Here is an 18,445-nt window from a genome sequence, read left to right as displayed (position 1 = left end):
AAATTAATTATACTGTAGTTCATGGAACACCAGAGCTGCAGAAACATATAAGTTTGTTTCGTCTGATCACTGGCAAGATATATGCCTCTTATAAAGCTTTGCACTGATGCTCATCTCACAAATTCAGCTCTTTCTGTTGGGTTTCCACAAATGGTGTAATTGAGAACTTGAGGAATGTTTAAATGAAAGGACAAACCAGTTATGTAACTCTGATTATATGTATCATAGGGAACGGTCACAGTAGAGGTCTCCCATCAGTAAATAGGGGTGGTGCTAGTATCAGACTTGTGCAATATTTATCCATCATCATGAGAACCTCTGTTATCCCCTCCTAATATGTGCGTGTGGGAGTGGACTCCATTATATAGATGTGGGGAAAGGGAGGTTAGCATGTGACTCTAAATAGTCATTTGATGAACAAAAAGAGGAAATGCCCAGCATATGTGGTGGTATGAAAGACGGCACAAATACAAGTGTGGGAAGAAAGAAACAAAAAAGGTCACTTGGGAGGAGCAGTTGCATCAGGAAGTGTAAAAGAGGAAATGAGGGCAAAAGTGCATTGTGTTAACATTAATTTTTTTTAATAGTGCCCAAATGTGTGTAAGGTGCCATCAATAGACATGACAGGATCCCTGCCCCAAGGACATTACAAGCTAATTTTAGACATGACACAACAAGAAGGGGAAACAAACCAGTGGGAAGGAAGAAAGAACAGGAAGAAAACGGTGAAGGCTAGTGCACAACAGTATGGATCACAATCTTCTTCTAATGAGACTTTAAAATAAAATAGATTGTAAAATCTTTGGGGCAGGAGCCATGTTCACTTCTGTGCTTGCAGAGTACCTAACACAATGGGGCCCCAATCAGAAATGGGAGCTCTGGGTACAACTGCAGTACAAACCATAAATAATAATTCACAGGCATAATCAGCAAATTTCTTTTAGACCTCTTGGAAGAACTGGGTCTTCAGGAAAGCTTTGTATGAAGGGAGGTTAGCAGCCTGGGAGGATGGCTCTGGCAAAGTGCCCCATAAATAGGCATTGGCATGGAAAAAATAAATGGAGACAGTTGCGGGAGAAACAGATAAACTGATCGTGGTGCAAGGCTTGATGCCCTGAGTGGATTGATCAGGGCAATGTGATCAGAGACTAGGTTAAGATGTGGTTGGGTAGGGACTTGAAGGTGATGACAAAAAGTTTGAACCTGATGCATTGTGGGATTGGGGCAGGCGGTAGAAATATCCAGAGGGGTGGTGACACATCATAAGACTAATGGACAGGGAAAATGTTCTCACCAGTGGTGGTGATGATGATGATGGAGGGTCTGTGCTCTTTGCCATGCTCAGCTTGCAGGAGGTATCAGAGATTCCAGACTGGATGGAGGGTAGGGGAATGGGGTAGAGAGAGATTCTTGGAAGTCCGCATTAAACAGAGAGACTGAAATAGTGACTGGTATTTCTCAAAATTGAACTGAAAGTTAATACATTCTTATACAGCTATCTATAGTGCAATAATAAATCACTGGAGATTCTTCTAACAAATGCTTGACACCACATATACTCTGATCTTACTATACACATAACACTTCTCATCTGAAAATGTCAAAAGCCCTTTACAAAAGTAGTATTATTATTTATTTGTATTATGATAGCACCTAGGAATGAACAAAGATTCCATTGCAGTAGGCACTGTACAAACAGAATAAAAGACATTCCCTGCCCCAGAAAGCTTACAATCTTATTATCCCCCACTTACACAAGAGGAAACTGAGCCACAGGTAAATTCAGTGACTTCCCTAAGACTGCACAACATAAGAACATAAGAATGGCCCGACTGGATCAGACCAAGGTCCATCTAGCCCAGTATCCTGTCTTCCGACAGTGGCCAGTGCCTGGTGCCCCAGAGGAAATTAACAGAACAGGGAATCATCAAGTGATCTATCCCCTGTTGCTCAATCCCAGCTTATTGCAAACAGACGTTAGGGACACCATTCCTGCCCATCCTGGCTAATAGCCATTGATGGACCTATCCTCCATGAATTTATCTACTTTTTTGAACCCTGTTATGGTCTTGGCCTTCACAACATCCTCTGGCAAGGAGTTCCACAGGTTGACTGTGCGTTGTGTGAAGAAATACTTCCTTTTATTTGTTTTAAACCTGCTGCCTATTAATTTCATTTGGTGACCCCTATTTCTTGTGTTATGAGAAGTAGTAAACAATACTTCCTTCTCTACACCAGTCATGATTTTATAGACCTCAATCATACCTCCCCTTAGCAGTCTATTTTCCAAGATGAAAAGTCCCAGTCTCATTCATCTCTCCTCCTATACTCCTAATAATTTTTGTTGCCCTTTTCTGAACCTTTTCCAATTCCAATATGTCTTTTTTGAGATGGGGCAACCACATCTGCACAGAGTATTCAAGATGTGGGCATACCATGGATTTATATTGAGGCAACATGATATTTTGTATCCTATTATCTATCCCTTTCTTAATTATTCCCAGCTTCTGGTCGCTTTTTTGACTGCCGCTGTACATTGAGGCTATATCTACACTTCAGCTTATGTCAGCATAACTTAAGTCGTTCAGGGGAGTGAATAAACCAGCCCCATGAGGAACATAAGTTACACCGACAAGCGCTCGCAGAGGTGCTTCTGGGGATAGTGGGGGTGGCTGAGAGCCATTCAACCAAACTGTAAGTCTTTAAACCATGATTTGAGGACTTCAATAGCTCAGACATAGGTGAGAGGTTTATCGCAGGAGTGGGTGGGTGAGATTCTGTGGCCTGCGTTGTGCAGGAGGTCAGACTAGATGATCATCATGGTCCCTTCTGACCTTAATATCTATATCTATGAATCTAAGTCGGGGTGTGGCAGCACACCCAGCACCTCTAGTTCCAGCACCTATGAACGCTCATCTGCACAGTACTATGTTGGTGGGGGAGCTTCTCCCATTCACATAGCTTCTACCACTCATGGTTTTATTATGCCTCTGGGAAAGCTCTCTCCTGTCAGCACAGTGCATCTTCACCAGATGCGCTATAGCGGCACTGCTGCAGCACTGTTCCTGTAGACATGGCCACAGTCACTGACAGCAAAGACTGGAATATACATGTTTCCTGTCTCCCAGTCCTGTGCTCTAGCCATTAGAGAATACTGCTTACCATACATGCATTTAAAACATTTTTGGGCTGATCCTCGGCTTGTTATCCTTATGGCTTACTGTGGCAGGACATGTTTTCCCACAAAAAAGCTGTAACATTCTGGAACTGATCCTACTCCCATTGAGTCAACTGGAAATTTTACCACTGACTTGAAACAGAATAGAATTGAACTCTGTATCTGAACAGGATACATACATGAGATTTTAGATGCAATCGTCTTTATATCCCACAACAGTGTGCCATGAGATTTTTGCCCTTGACACTTCTGAAACAATGCTCATTAGCTGAATTCCACTTAGTTTTGTAAGACACTTAACTTTTGAAACCAATGATGAGTGTCTCCTCTTTGATGTTGATAAAGAGTCAGCTGTCTTACTTAAAGAACTTCTCCAAGTACTTGGAGTAAATTTCTGGGGGTGGGGTTATGATTTGGTAATTTGTTTTCTGTTTAAAACAGAATGGCCATGAGATAAGAACTGTGTAAGGTAATGGTCCACAGTGTGCTTCAATGATAGAAAGAAGTGTGATTGCAGGGTATTGTTAGGAGGGGGTAATAAAGATATTTTCTGGCCTAATGGGTATTGTTTCCATTCTTACATTCAGTTGCTGGTACAGCTTTCAGAAAACATGCAAGAATGTAAAATATCTGTTCAGTAGACAGAGGGAAAAACCTATCAGCAAGGAAAGATCTTAGCAAGACATGACCAGAATTTATCTCAGTTCTCCAAATGGAAAAACAAGCACTTTTTTGCTGGTGTAACTGCATCTACACCAGGGCTTTTGCTAGTATAAAAATGTCATAAAAATCACACCTCTAACCAACATTATTATATGGGCAAAAAATTATAGTGTAGACCTGGCCTATGTTGAAGGGAAAAATTGGTGTTGCTATAAACTAATTTGCAGATTTTGTTAATTCAGAATGGAAAACCCTTGATTTTGGATTACCCTTAAAACTATTAATTATGCTAATTTTAAAGGTGGTCAATTGTATCTGGATTTTCTTTTCGTAACTCACTTATGTGAATGCAGTATTAGAGCAGGAAATGTACCTCGTGCATAGAGTACTATGACTGTGAGCTGGGAGACCTGGTGTCTATTCCCTACTCTGCCACTAGCCACTTGGGTGACCTTGGGGAAGTCATGTCCCTCTCTGCCTCAGTTTCCCTATCTGTACATGGGGATAAATCTACCAACCTCGTTTTATAGTCTTTTGAGATCTGCTGATGAAAAGCACTATATAAAAGCTAGTAGTTTATTATATTTATTAGAGGTTTTATTTGGGTTTTATTTCTAGCTTTGCCACTGACTGAAGTCAGTCACTGAAGTCAAGTCACTTCACCCCTCTATACCTCAGTTTCCCCACTTGTATAATTCTATTGACCCAGAGTTAGGCGATATTTTGAGCTGTACAGATGAGACATTTATAAAAGTCCTAGCTGTTGGGTTTTTATTTTCTTAAAAGAGAAAATGCTCTTGAACTCACTCAGAATGCGGCTGCACATTTAGAACCCATCTAGACTAACAAAAAAAAAATGGGTGGGTGGGGTTTTTTTGTTTTGTTTTTGAAATTAGCTTAATTCAACTAGTTTAACTCAATTGGTGTTAAGTGGGTTTCTCAACCGAGTTAACACCAGTGCTGTTGAGATAGCTCGACTGGGTGGGAATGAAGCACTTTTTTTCCTAGTCAAGGCCTTAAAACATGTTTCTCTAAGGAATAGATGGTTTTCCTTCTCTCTGATTGTGCTTGTTTCTGGTTTGTTTTCTGTTGCAATTTAAAGCATTTGAGGACAGACCCCAGGTGGAACAAACTGTCAGAGTCATAGCTCTATTTTTAAACCTATAAAGCTTTAACTGTATTGGGCCCTAGATAATTTAGTACTTCTCTCTGTGTGTGGATACATACTTCAGCAGTTGGGATTTGCTAAACTAAATCACTTGAGCTAAGAGCTCCCTGGTATAAATTGCAAGGATGCTGGTAGGGATATTCTCCACTGTCCTACATCTGTACTATCATTTACCCCTGTACATAGTGGGTGTAAAAGCACTACCATGTCATTTGACCTCCATTTTGCATGGGGCTATGACTACACAAAATGCAAGGGTTGGTGTTTTCAGTGTTGGGTAGTTTGCTTCCCCTGCTTTGTTTTTTCTAACCCTCAATTTGTTGACCTTCAAACTTCTCTGCTCTCCCAGTCTCTTCTGGGCTGAGGGGTGGATACAGCCAGTTGGCACAGCTTTAATTTGGGTGCATTTGGTTCTGTCTTGCTTTTGAATATTGGAGCCGAATAATCTTGTTGGACTGAAGGGGTACATTCCTATAAATGGAAACATCACTACTACCAGGATACCCCTTGCTAGGGGGGAGACTAGTACCCACTGTTAGGGGAGCCTGTGAATAAAGAAGTATCTTTGATTGTGTCCCCTAACGGAGCAATGCTGGATTGTGTGAACTATAAAGGAGTGAATTCCAGAGCTATTTGCCCCTGCTGCTCTCGAGATCAGCTTTGAGGCCTGGGGCTGCTGTAACATCCCGATCAACCTTAACTTTTTTTTTAAAAAAAGTCTGAGACTTTTTAAATTCGCACCTTCTTGTCAGGAAGGATTTTCATTGGGACGATTAGAGTCTCCCTCCTGATGTTTGCAGGTCTAACCCCGCTCTGCACCGCCGCAGTTTCAGAGCGCAGTGCAAACATTGGCTCTGCAACGTTTCTAATCACACACGCACTAACAACTCGGATAAGGCCGAGTTGGGGACAGGCCCTGAGTTAGAAACTCTGAGGTGCCCATCCAGACTCGGAGCGAGGGAGGGGTGGCGGGGAGCCCTCGTGAGAGAGGAAACGTCTGTGTAACTCGCAGGAGGGGAGAGAGACTCTGGGGAAGTGGCGGAGAAGCAAGTGAAGGAGCCGCAGGAGGAGGGAAGGCAGCTGGTGAATTTCCTGTGAGCGATCGGAACGTGGCGCAGGGGGGAGCCGGATTTGCTGGGGCAGCGGCCGTGCTGGGGGTGTGGGCGGGCAGCGAGGGTGTTTTCATTTCCCCCCTCCTGCCTGCAATTGGGATCTTCGTGTGTGCAATGAGAGCGAACACCCTCCCCCACCCCTTTGGCCCTCCCCTCCCTTCCGTGGCTGCTCTAGTGTTGGCCCAGCCCACGTTTTCTCTTTCACCCCTCCCTCCCTGGTCATGTGTCGCCTTTTTTTGTTTGCTTGCAGTGGGAACAGTTTATCGCTCTTCTGCTAGCACCGACCCAAATCGCTGCCCATCAGGAGTAAAGGGAAGGGGGGGGGGGAGGGAAAGCTGAAAGGGAGGTGGGAGGGAAGGTAAAACTGCAGGAGGGTCCCATGCTACTGTATTTCCTCTTGTGCCTTGGGACCCCTTTCCCCTTCTGCACATTGTTGGCTCAGTCTAAAGGAGGAGACGATGCCTTGTTCAATCAGATGAAAGTTTGCATAATAACCATGAAAGGACAGCGGTAAAAATCTAACCTCTCTCAAGCCAGGTAAGTTGTTGTTTGTTATATTTGAAGATTGCATAAGGCACTGCATTGGAAGCTCAGTGTGGCGAGAGAGAAATCGCAGATCCTTTTTCTGCAAATTTGATCAGCTCTTTTAATTAATTACGAACGTGCTGATCGGCTTTCGGAGCTGCAGATCGTGTCTGGGGGTCTAGCTAAACCAAAGAAGGGAGTGAGTTGATCGAAGAGTTCTGTGTGTGCCCTAAATGTGTGTGCTTGTTTTAGTGGCTGCCGCTGTTGCTACCTTGATTTCCTAAGACACTTAATGAACAGAGTTGGCATTGTCTTAAACTAAAAAGCCATCGTAGGCAACAGAGTCCGACTCTCCAGCTCTTAAGTCAGGCTGTCTAGTTCCCAATTGACTCTTTTAGCAAAGACATAATTAAAAAAAAAATCCATTCGGTGTTTGGCGGTCGAAGGAGATGGTCAGAATAATAGATCAGAACGCTGGGACCATAACTCCTTAGGCTTCGGAGGTGTATTGATAAGTTGCTTTAATGGCATGATCCAGTAAGGCCAATAAAAGGTTTATGACATCTGACCAGCATTGAAGGTATGTTTGCTGCAACTGCAAATGGCACAGGCACTGTATAGGAATAAGAGCAGTTTTCCAGTTTCCTAGCAACACCATTGATTGACTCCAATCCCAGCCAGTCACGGCGTGCCTTTTCCCCCTTCAAATGTTTTTGACAAGTACAGGGCGAGTGTTGCAATGTGCCTGTTTCAAAGTGCAGCAGAACCCGTCTCTGGCTGCCTTTCATCCTCCTGCTTTATTTTTCCTTTGTCAACTCATTTTTTTTCCTTTAAAGATACACATCTGTTCAGGCCTAAACTATGTCTCTGGTAGTTATTCTGGAGAACGTATTAATAGCGGGTGGGTAGTAACCTTCCCCTCCCCCTTTCTTTTTCCTCTCAACCATTTCTGTTCCTCTGTGACGGGAAACGAAAGAGAGCGTAACTCATACCAAACAGAAAAGTTGGTAAAGGAGTTCACCAGTGAATAACTATTTACATATCTGGTGGAGCGACCTCATTGGCAGCAGATTAAAAAATGTTTGCTTAACTGCAGACTCTCATGTGATCAGGCATTTCTTTGTCTAAATATGGAGAGAGAAAAAAATGCTATTTGGCATACAGTTAGAGTCAAATACTGGAAAGCTCACTTGTGGTTTATGAAAAAAATTGTTGCAAACCAAAGTTTGGGGGACAGCAAGCCAATATACTATAGCATGTATACGGTGGCATTGTTTTTTCTTTAATGTGCTTAAGGGCCTAAATTGCAAGGTGCTGAGCATCTTCAACTCCTCCTGGACTTGAGAGTTCTGAGAACCCTGCAAGGGCAGTGACCTTACTTAGTTGCAAAGGTGAAAGAATCAGACTGACTTGAAACTTATTGTCTCTTTCCCTTCCTCATATGAATTCACTTAAGGAAAAGTGTTCTGTAGTTTGATAACTTCTGTAATTTTTTTGGGGGGAAAGGGGGCTTCCTATGGACTTTAATCAGACTGTTTCCCTGCTAATGCCTAGTTCTATTAATAACAAACTGTAGGAAAGTTACCACTTATCTAGGACTTTTTTCATAAATGTGAAACAAAATAATTGTTACCCTAAAAGACTTTTTGGTGGCTCCTGCAATCTTTTTTGTTTGTTTGTTTTTTTTTAATCAATAACTGAATATAGCAACTAATGTGTAAGTCCTTAGTCTTTAAGCAGAAGTCACCATTGAAATCAATAAGGAGTTTTGTCTAAAAATGGATGGCATGATATGGCCCTTTGGGAGGATACTGGCAAATAAGCAAATTAGACAGAAAGAGAGCAGCATGTTGTCATAGCAACAGTGCAATTAAATTACTTTACTGTCAGCCATGATATAATTTTCCTGTTTAGGAGATCATGGGGCATAACTTCCATTTGGAGCCAAAGTTGAGTTGCAGCATAGGTGAGCAGTGTGTAGTGCCCTGATTTTGGAGTAAACTGTAAAACTCGTATTTATATTCCATACATTCAGATTCTCTTTAGAAATCTAGAAAGTAGTGTCTATGTAGGCTCAGCCTCTCTGTCCACAGGGTCTATGTCCGTATTTTTTCCTCCTCCAGCTAGCTTCTATCTCAGACCTAATTACTTTTGTTCTGCTTTTTGTAGTGGTTTTACTGTATATTAACTTATTTCTATATGTGGTAGTGCCATACAGTGTGTTTTTTTTTTTTTTAATTTATCTTTGCATGAGCATGTTCTTTTTATCACTGCTGTGAAAAGAATTGCAGTAGGGGCACTCTTTCCCCTCTTTTATATCCCATGAATTCCGTCCTTCATTCGTCCCCTTCCCCAGAACGTTGGCCTTGGCTTCCCCCACCTTATCCCCTTCAGCCTTTTTCTGTAGGTAAGGTGCTTCAGCCCCTGTGTAATTCTGAAAAAAGAAAAGGAGTACTTGTGGCACCTTAGAGACTAACCGATTTATTTGAGCATGAGCTTTCGTGAGCTACAGCTCACTTCATCAGATGCAGCCAGATGTAATTCTGGCTGCCAATTGCTATAATTTCTCCTTCACTACTACAGCAAGTCTGTGATTCTGTGACCAGGATGCCACATGTGTCCTTGCTAGACAGAAGAATTATAGTGCTTAATATAGTCTACAATATATTCTACACTTTTGTTTCCATGCAGGCATCTTTTTCCTCTTGTTAAGGACTTGTGCTGAAAGCTCCATAAGTTAGTGGTGGATGTAAAATTCTATCTTTTTTTAAAAAATCTGCTTAATGTTTTGTTGTTTATGAAAACTGAAGGCACACTACTCCCCTTGCCATGCCCCCCACCTCTCTTTTTTGTTTTGTTTTACTCCCATCTGTTTCTGTTGAATCACTCACATTATTTATCTGGAAGAGCTTCTGATCTCTCCAAGTCCTTCTGAATATTACTGATCTCTCACTCCCTCATAGCCCCCTAATGCAGTATTCTCCACAAATGTTGTCACCATACTTCTTCTGCGTCACTTCTATAATACTTAACATTTCCCATGGATTCTCATTTATGCCACATTTCAATTAAGTTTCAATGTATGTTCCAACCCCTTTCTTTACATGTACTTTGAAGTGTCCTGTTTTTCTAGCACATGCCTCTGTATTTCTTGGCCCAGTCCCAAATTGCAGGATCCCCTTCATGTCTGTTTAAAAAGTACTGCTCCTAGTTTTGAGCTCGATCATAATTGTGCTATCATTAAATTTGACGTTTGCTTGCTTGTGCCCTCAGCCAGAGGAGACAGAGTGACTTTAATCACAATGCTGTTGTGTTGTCTTCAAACAGCTGAACTTAATCTGAAGCAACTGGCCTTATTTACCCTGTGTGTTTTTTTTTTTTAAAGTTTATATACTTATTAAAAGCAGTATGAGTGGAGTATTCTATGATTTGATACATGTATTCATCAGTAAAGGGATGTGTGTTTTGGATTTCCTGTATGGAATTTTGAGTACGCGCAGAATTGAGGTATATCAGGATTATCATATTATCCTATGGATTGAAATTTCATTCCTTTTCCTGACTGTAAATTATTTTATGTAACAGTCTTGGATGTGTGTTTATGTGATCCTGTCATTTTAAATGTAGAACATAAATGCCCAAATTATTGACTGGGGAAAAGCTGTCAAAATGTTGTTATACTATAGCTGTCTCACCAGCTAACTTTCTTTCTTTTTTCCCCCCTCCCTGCTTTGGATTTACTCTACTAGGAGCTTCTGTCTAAATGGGTCCAGTCATGCCTCCCAGTAAGAAGCCAGAGGGCTCAGGAATTAGTGTTTCCAGCGGCCTGAGTCAGTGTTACCAAGATAGCGATTTATCAAAGGCACTTCATGAGGATGAGGACCTAGATTTCTCTTTGCCTGCCATCAGATTAGATAAAGGGGCCGTGGAGGATGAAGAACTAACTAACTTGAACTGGTTACATGAGAGCAAGAATTTGCTGAAAAGCTTTGGAGACTCAGTTTTAAGAAGTGTTAGCCCAGTTCAGGACATTGACGATGACACGCCTCCTTCTCCTGCTCAGTCGGACATGCCCTATGATGCCAAGCAGAACCCCAATTGCAAACCTCCTTATTCCTTTAGCTGCCTCATATTTATGGCCATTGAGGACTCGCCAACCAAACGTCTGCCTGTAAAGGATATATACAACTGGATCCTAGAACACTTTCCCTATTTTGCTAATGCTCCCACTGGATGGAAAAATTCTGTGAGACATAATCTGTCTTTGAATAAGTGTTTTAAGAAAGTGGACAAAGACAGAAGTCAGGTAAGATTCCAGCTATTCAGACATACCTGTTCGTAATGAAATTCATCTGCTCATCTTGAAATGTATTCACTATAGTCAAATGCAGTTTACGTTACTATCTCTGGTAATTTCAGTTCATTACATTCACAAAGCCAGCATTGCTCTAGGATGGTTCGTTCTGACTTTATTAAATTCATTGTCTAGACATCTGTAAAGAAGGACTCTTGGTTTTTTTTTTAAATTTTTCCAGCTGGTGTCTTCGTGCATAGTGGTTAAATATTGTTTTTAGTTATCATGCTGTGCTAATGGTTTCCAGCTATACAAGATCCATGTACTCATACTATAAATAGTTTGCAGTACTGTTCTTGGTTCACACAAGTATGTAGTGAGAGGGGATGCCATGTGTAAGATTCCATCCCCTTTCCCTTATCTGAATTGCAATTTGAAGAAACTTTGTTACTTGTAAAAATTCAGAAGAAGTTCAGAGTTCTGGTTGTGAGCCATCTTCCTGTGCACTTAATCTGCCTGGTCTCAGATGCACTTAAGAGAATCTCCTCTGAGAGGACATAAGTGTGGCAGCGGCCAAGGAGAAAGTTTGTGACATAGGTATTTGGTCCTACCCTGTAACCACTGTGACCACTGGAAGTTAAATTATGCTCTTTTATGCCCATGCAGCCTCCTTGACCTTAGAGAGGTGGCATGGGTATGAGAAACAGAATTTTAACACCCAGATCTTCACTATTGCTGTGTTTCTTGGTTTCATTGTTTGAATTTTTTCAGTTACATCTGAAGAAACAGGCTGTGACTGAGAGGAAGGGAAAATGAACAGTGTGTTGGGAACATTACTATTTCCTGCATCTCTTTTTTTTTTTTATTGCATAAATCTGTCCATTAGGGGAACAGTTGTCCAATTCCAAATGGCTACAGCTTCTTAAAGCAATAGGACTCATGAACCATCAGCAAGGAACTGCCATGGGCAGGGGTGGCCAACCTGTGGCTCCTGAGCCACATGCGGCTCTTCAGAGGTTAATATGCAGCTCCTTACCTAGGCACTGATTCTGGAGCTGGAGCTATAGATGCTAACTTTCCAGTGTGCTGGGGGGTGCTCACTGCTCAAACCCCTGCTCTGCCCCAAGCTCTGCGCTCACTCCTCCCCTTCCCCCGAGCCTGCCATGCCCTCGCTCCCCTTCCTCCCTCCATAGCCTCCTGCGCATGTGAACCAGCTGATTGCGGGGAGGGGGGCGTTGGTGCTGATTAGTGGGGGCTGGGGAGCGGATGCGGAGCTGCTGACGTATTACTGTGGCTCTTTGGCAATGTACACTGTTGAATTCTAGCTCCTTCTCAGGCTCAGGTTGGCCACCCCTGGCCACAGGAATTGGCAGGCTGCTATTTCTTCAATTTGTTCTCTAATTCTAACAGGTTGGTGAAATAAATGGCAGGTGAAATGAGACAGATTTATAGAAAATATCTTTATAGTGGGCACACTGTTCGGTTTGAAAAATACCGATTTATTCAGCTTTGTATTTTTCATTTGGTTTAGCAGTTGCTCTGATTGCAACATATTTTGGCTGCTCCAAAACTAGATTAGGTGAGATCTGACCCTGAATTCTGTGAAATTGAAGCCGATGTAACTCTTAAGTGGAATAAATAATGTTCCAGAGAACGCATAGATAGGCACTAACAACTCTTTGGTTAGATTTCCAAACTATATTTGTGTGGGTTTTTTTTTTTTAAACTATTTTATTACTTTTTAAACTGTGGTTTCCTAGAATTCACCCTTTCAGCTAGTTTGGTCTCTGATGGGTTAATGCCACATTTGATAAATTAGTTGTTGCTGTACGTGAGCATGCATGATATTAAAACTGGCCCTTAATTCATGAATTGGAGCTCATTTCACTTGATAAACTAAAGTCCTAACTTCCTATTTGGAAGTGAAAAGGCAGGGAAAATGCCATACTATTCCATATCGTGGCCTGTAAATCACACTCCTGACCACAACAAGCTAACAAAACAGGCTTAATAAAACAAAAAAATCTTGGAACAAGCCAGATGTGTGTTTAGCATTCCCATTTGCTCTTTGTTACACCCCTTTTCAAAGTTGCCTGTTTAGATTACAGGTTCCCTGCTATGTGTGTATGTCAAGCGTCCAACAGTCTTTTGAGATCATAAGTAATACCACAAAGTAATCCTCTATAGGAAAATAGAGAAACTTGGGTTCCTCTTGCACTAAGCATGACTCTGGAAAACTGATCACCTACAATTGGTGCTCATGATCACAGTGGTGGTACCATGTCAGTTGTTAAGGCGATGTTTTAGAAATCCCAACTAAAATAAATAAGGAGACTAGGTTTTGATCTTTTCTTGAGAAAATGAGCTGTCAAAAATGTACAAATATCTGTCTATCCACTTCCCAGTTCCTCATAACACCCACTTCTCCTGATGGGAACCAGCAGTAACGTCGTGAGATCTCTGTTGTCGATTTAAAATGTACATTGAGTTAGGTCACTTAAATACCCTCCTGAGTTTCTCGCGTCTTCCCAGGGCAAGAGTGCTGGCATTTTGAGGCCTGCACGCATGGCACTCAGTAGCTGCAACTGCTGATTCAGTTGCTTTGGCATCTAACTGTAGACTTGGGGGAAGCAGTAGGCTTTACCTGTTGTGCATATTTTACAACAGGTAACTGGATAATTTGTAAAACATCTGTTCAAAAGGCATAGTGCAAACCAGGGATCGGCAACCTTTAGCCCCCTGCCGGGCTGGGCCGGTTCGTCCTCAGGTTCGGCCGATCGCAGCTCCCACTGGCCGCGGTTCACCGCTCCAGGCCAATGGGGACTGCGGGAAGCAGCGGCCAGCACATCCCCCGGCCCGCACCGCTTTCTGCAGCCCCCATTGGTCTGGAACGGTGAACCTGTGGATGCGGCAGGTAAATAAACCGGCCCGGCCTACCGGGGGCTTACCCTGGTGGGCTGCTTACCAAAGGTTGCCGATCCCTGGTTTAAATACAGACTGAATCTTTGTTTTAAGATCACAAAACTCCCATTAATAGTATTGTTGTTCAAGATGATGCTTTGTTTGCAGTGAAAAACTGTGGGCAAATAGCTGGGTTTGTGTGTGTATTTTACTTATTGCTCTTGTGTAGAAATGTAGTTTAGCAAATGGTGCACCCTGAAATGTTAACAAAGGCAGGTCCCAAAACATGCCCAGCGTATTCAGGCTTTTTTTGTTTTTGTTTTGTTTTGTTTTATCAGTTTTTGGAATTGCAGGCATTTGCTAGTTGATGTGTGTTGACACATTGTGGGAAGCTAGGTGATTTCTCTTTCATGGCCATGCTTTCCAGTGCTTAAATGTATATGCTATATCAGTATTTTTTTCCGGAAAAATACTGGTGAACAGTTAATTCTCCCTTGAATCCTTTCAGAATATTAGTTTGCTAACTCTTAGCCAGCCCAGTTTATATTCATGTGGCAGTCATTTGTGGTATTGCAGGCAAGGGCAAACAAAGTAAAAAGGGGCATTTTCCTCTTTTTGTGCTGCATGCTCAGGGCTGACTGAAAACAGAGTGTTCTGTATTTGTGGTGACTGTAAAGGCTATAACCATTGTCTTGTGTCTAAGTTAAGGTTAGGTTTTTTTAGCTTTGCATGTTATTTAATATAGTGCCATTGGAGTAAATGTTCTGCAGGCAAGTAGAAAAGACAAGATCTGTGCTGAGGCAGATATGATCTAGATCCACAGCAAAAGAGATGTGGGTAGAGTGCAAGACAACAGTAAACAATAAGAATGGAACACACGTACATGTGTGTGATTGTTTTATTTTACTGTCTTCCTTCCCCCTACACCTCCATCACTTGCCCTGTCAAGATTACTAGGTCAAACCTTTATAACTTGCACATCCCCAGCAATGTTCCCTCTAATTTTTTACTTCATGTGTGGAATGAATTTTGTTATGTGCACCAATATGGAGGAGATGTGTGGAGCTGAGGGGTTCAGAGTGTGGGAGGGGGCTCAGGGCTGGGGCAGAGGGTTCAGGGGGTGAGGACTCTGGCTGGGAGTATGGGCTCTGAGGTGGGGCAGGAATGAAGAGTTTGGGATTCAGGCTGCCCTGGGGCTGTGGCGGGGAGAGAGGACCCTTCCCCTCCACCCCCCCAGCCCTCTCTCACCACAGCAGCCCGGGCCTGGGAGAGAGGCACCTCTCCCCGGCTGTGGCAGAAGCCCAGGTCTGGGGCTGGGGGAGAGGCATCTCTCTCCCCTGCATGCCTGTGCAGCCCTTGATAGCCTGCTGCGTGGCTACGCAGCTTAGAGGGAACTTAGATCCTCAGGCTGCTAGATTTGTGCTGGGAGCTTCCTCTCTTTCCGTTATAGAGCTCTGTGTTATCTAGACTGAGATGTGACATGAGTAGAACTGGTTAAAAATATGTTTCTGGCGAATTTCACTAACTTTTTCCTGTTGCTTTGCATGTATGTAGTGGACGATAGGGAGACTTTGCAGCAGCTAACTTACCATGTTTAAGGCACAGGATGCTTCTGTGTTCCCTTTATTGTGGAAGTTTGACTATTTTTTTTTATATGGTACATTGTGGACTGCAATACCTAGGCACAGTGAAAGGAATTTCAATCTGAACCCTTCAATTTCGTGACTCTTGTATTTAGGGCAACCTTCTGTGTACTTAATTGGGCATGGCTTCTTATGTATATGAAAGAGAGAGAGAGTGAGTGCTTGACTTTTGTGTCCTGTGCTCTGTGCCACTGGAAAAAAGATGTACAAACTGCATCACTGCTCCTTTTTCAAAGTTCTGATATTGATGTTTCTGAATGGTGGAAAAGAAACGTTGGGTGATACAGTACAAAGGTTTGTTCAAATATTGCCATTACTGTATAATATCTTTACGCTAGTAATATGACATTGTCTTAACCAACAGACACTTTGTAGATCAATAAAAGCCAGGATTACTAGGTAATTTTTCTAGGATGGTGATTATCTGGGGTGGGCGAAGAGAGAAAACACAAGTACTTTGTAGTACAAAATCTCTGATTTGAGTTTAGCATTTAATAATAGTCTACCAGCATATATAAAATATCACATGATCCTAAGCGTAGAAGGAGTTCCCTGGCTTTGTTTGTACTACTAGATCTATGAATTCAGTGATTCAGATTAATCTTATTGCAAATGTTCAGATTTAAATGCCCTGTATTGTATGTCCCATTTAGTACAATCCATTAGCCCATGACTTTTCCGACTTCCCTACCATCTGGTCCTTGGCTATAGAAAGGAATTTTTCTTGTATATGTGTCTCCATAGCAACGAGTTTGCAGTTGATATGGAAAGTAAGCAGTTGCCTTAGCAACGGAGTTACTGATGTGGCAGCTCCTCTGCTTTCATGGAAAGGGCTAAGCTAGTTCAGACGCATTATGTAGGTTTGCTGTAATTATAGCTGCGCCCACTAGTGCTGCTGTAGTTAAGAGTCTACAACACTTTTTTTGTTTGAACCCCTATTTTTTTCTCCCCAGACATTTTATATATTGAGCCTAGGTATTCACCCTTTGCTGAACCATAGCTGACAATATCTTAGCTCCAGAGCATGTGGCTCATGTATGCTTTCCAATTTCTGAAAAACAAGAACTTGCTTGGATCATTACTGTCTTATAAGTAGGTGAAGGGAAAGGATGTCTATCATATTAGGAGGGTTTTTTTCTTTTCTTTTCTTTTCATCTTCTGTTGTAAATTGATGGAAGTTCCTTTCTAATCAGTGACCTGTAGCAGCAACCAGTCATAAAACTTTAGTGCCATTCCTATACTCCCTTCTGCTACTAAGATGGACTTCTACCAGGCTTTTTCTGCTTCCTTGAAGGCTCATCTGAGTAGCAGGGCACCTCTTTGTGACTTTCTTGGATTCTCCGTATTAGAAAGGGGAAATGCTTGCTAAAGGGGCTGTCCACAGCTGACAAACCCAAGACCATCAAGCGTTTCCTTTTAGACTGCCGCTCGTGCTGAGAGAGCTCAGATCGGGGCCTGTGGACCAAGATGGGAATAACATGGCCCATCACCCTGGTGTGATATGGTGTTTATTCATTGAGGCTGATTGCTGATAATTGGGTAATGATGATCAGGCCAGGATCGTCCTTTACCTGGAATAGGTTCAGAGCTCTGAGAGTATCTGCATACTTGTTTGGCCATGAGGTGAACTGCTCCAGAGTTACCCTTACTTAATGGATTTGCCTCCATTATAGCTGATGGCATGGTTGCATGGACATGTACACTAACTCTTTTTATTTCCTGGTTTTCACAAGCTTGAGTTTTGCTGAATCTAACATTCTGGGAGGGCACAATGCACCACAAGACAACCTTAACTCTGTTGACTAATGTCTGGGCTTCACTGGTCAGTATAACTGTGTTGCTCAGGGATGTGGATTTTCCCTGAGCAATGTAGTTTGCAGCAGGGGTTATGCCAACGGGAGGTGGAGTACGTATGATGATGGAAGAAGCTCTCCCATCAGCATAGGTAGCATCTTCACAGTGGTGCAGCTTCCGCGCTGTGTGTGTGTAGACAAGCCCTAAGTTTTCAGAATGGAGAGGTGTAAATAGTGGTGTCCCCCAGTGGTCTGTACTGGGACAAGTACTGTTCAACATATTCATAAATGCTCTGGAAAAATGGGTAACCAGTGAGGTGGCAACATTTGCAGATGATACAAAACTACTCAAGATAATTAAGTTAAAAGCAGACTCTGAAGAGCTAGAAAGGGATCTGATAAAACTGGGTGACTGGGCAACAAAACGGCAGATGAAATTCAGTGTTGATAAATGCAAAGTAATGCACGCTGGAAAACATAATCCCAACTATACATATAAAATGATGGGGTCTAAATTAGCTGTTACCACTCAAGAAAGATCTTGGAGTCATTGTGGATAGTTCTCTGAAAACATCCACTCAATGTGCAATATCAGTCAAAAAAGCTAATAATGTTGAAAATCATTAGGAAAGGGATAGAGAATAAAGCGGAAAATATCACATTGCCTCTATATAAATCCATGATATGCCCACATCTTGAGTACTGTGTGCGGATCTGGTCATGCCATCTCAAAAAAGATATATTGGAATTGGAAAAGGTACAGAAAAGGACAATAAAAATGATTAGGGATATGGAACAGTTTCCATATGAGGAGAGAGTAATAAGACTGGGACTTTTCAACTTGGAAAAAAGACAATTAAGGGGGGATATGATAGAGGTCTGTAAAATCATGACTGGTGTGGAGAAAGAGTAATTAGCACTTCCTTATTTACTTTCTCATAACACAAGAATTAGAAGTCACAAGTGAAATTAATAGGTATTAGGTTTAAAACAAAAGGAAGTAGTTGTTCACACAACACACAGTCAACCTGCAGAACTCCTTGCCAGAGGATGTTGTGAAGTCGAAGACACTAACAGGTTTCAAAAAGGAAATAGATAAGTTCATGGAGGGTAGGTAGGTCCATCAGTGGCTATGGGGGTGGAGGGGGCAGGGATGGTGTCTTTAGCC

General features: G+C 42.2%; 1 protein-coding gene across 7 annotated transcripts in view; it reads left to right on the top strand.

Annotated features, from left to right (window-relative positions):
- FOXN3 (forkhead box N3) overlaps positions 1 to 18,445 on the top strand; it is a 304,443-nt gene that overhangs the window by 118,532 nt on the left and 167,466 nt on the right. For 3 of the 7 annotated variants that reach the window (XM_073349404.1, XM_073349403.1, XM_073349398.1), the window contains exons 1-2: positions 6,444 to 6,658; positions 10,396 to 10,952. In XM_073349404.1, the coding sequence (XP_073205505.1) occupies positions 10,410 to 10,952 (543 nt within the window). In that variant the 5' untranslated portion in view covers positions 6,444 to 6,658; positions 10,396 to 10,409. Of the gene's footprint in view, positions 1 to 6,038; positions 6,104 to 6,443; positions 6,659 to 10,395; positions 10,953 to 18,445 lie in introns of those variants that run through there. The other 4 variants (XM_073349399.1, XM_073349401.1, XM_073349402.1 and 1 more) reach the window with 2 other exon arrangements.

Source organism: Lepidochelys kempii, chromosome 6 (assembly GCF_965140265.1).
Source record: "Lepidochelys kempii isolate rLepKem1 chromosome 6, rLepKem1.hap2, whole genome shotgun sequence".
In the NCBI taxonomy this organism is placed as follows: Eukaryota; Metazoa; Chordata; order Testudines; family Cheloniidae; genus Lepidochelys; species Lepidochelys kempii.
Note: the sequence above shows the minus strand (reverse complement) of the source record. Positions and strands in the feature narration are given on the sequence as shown.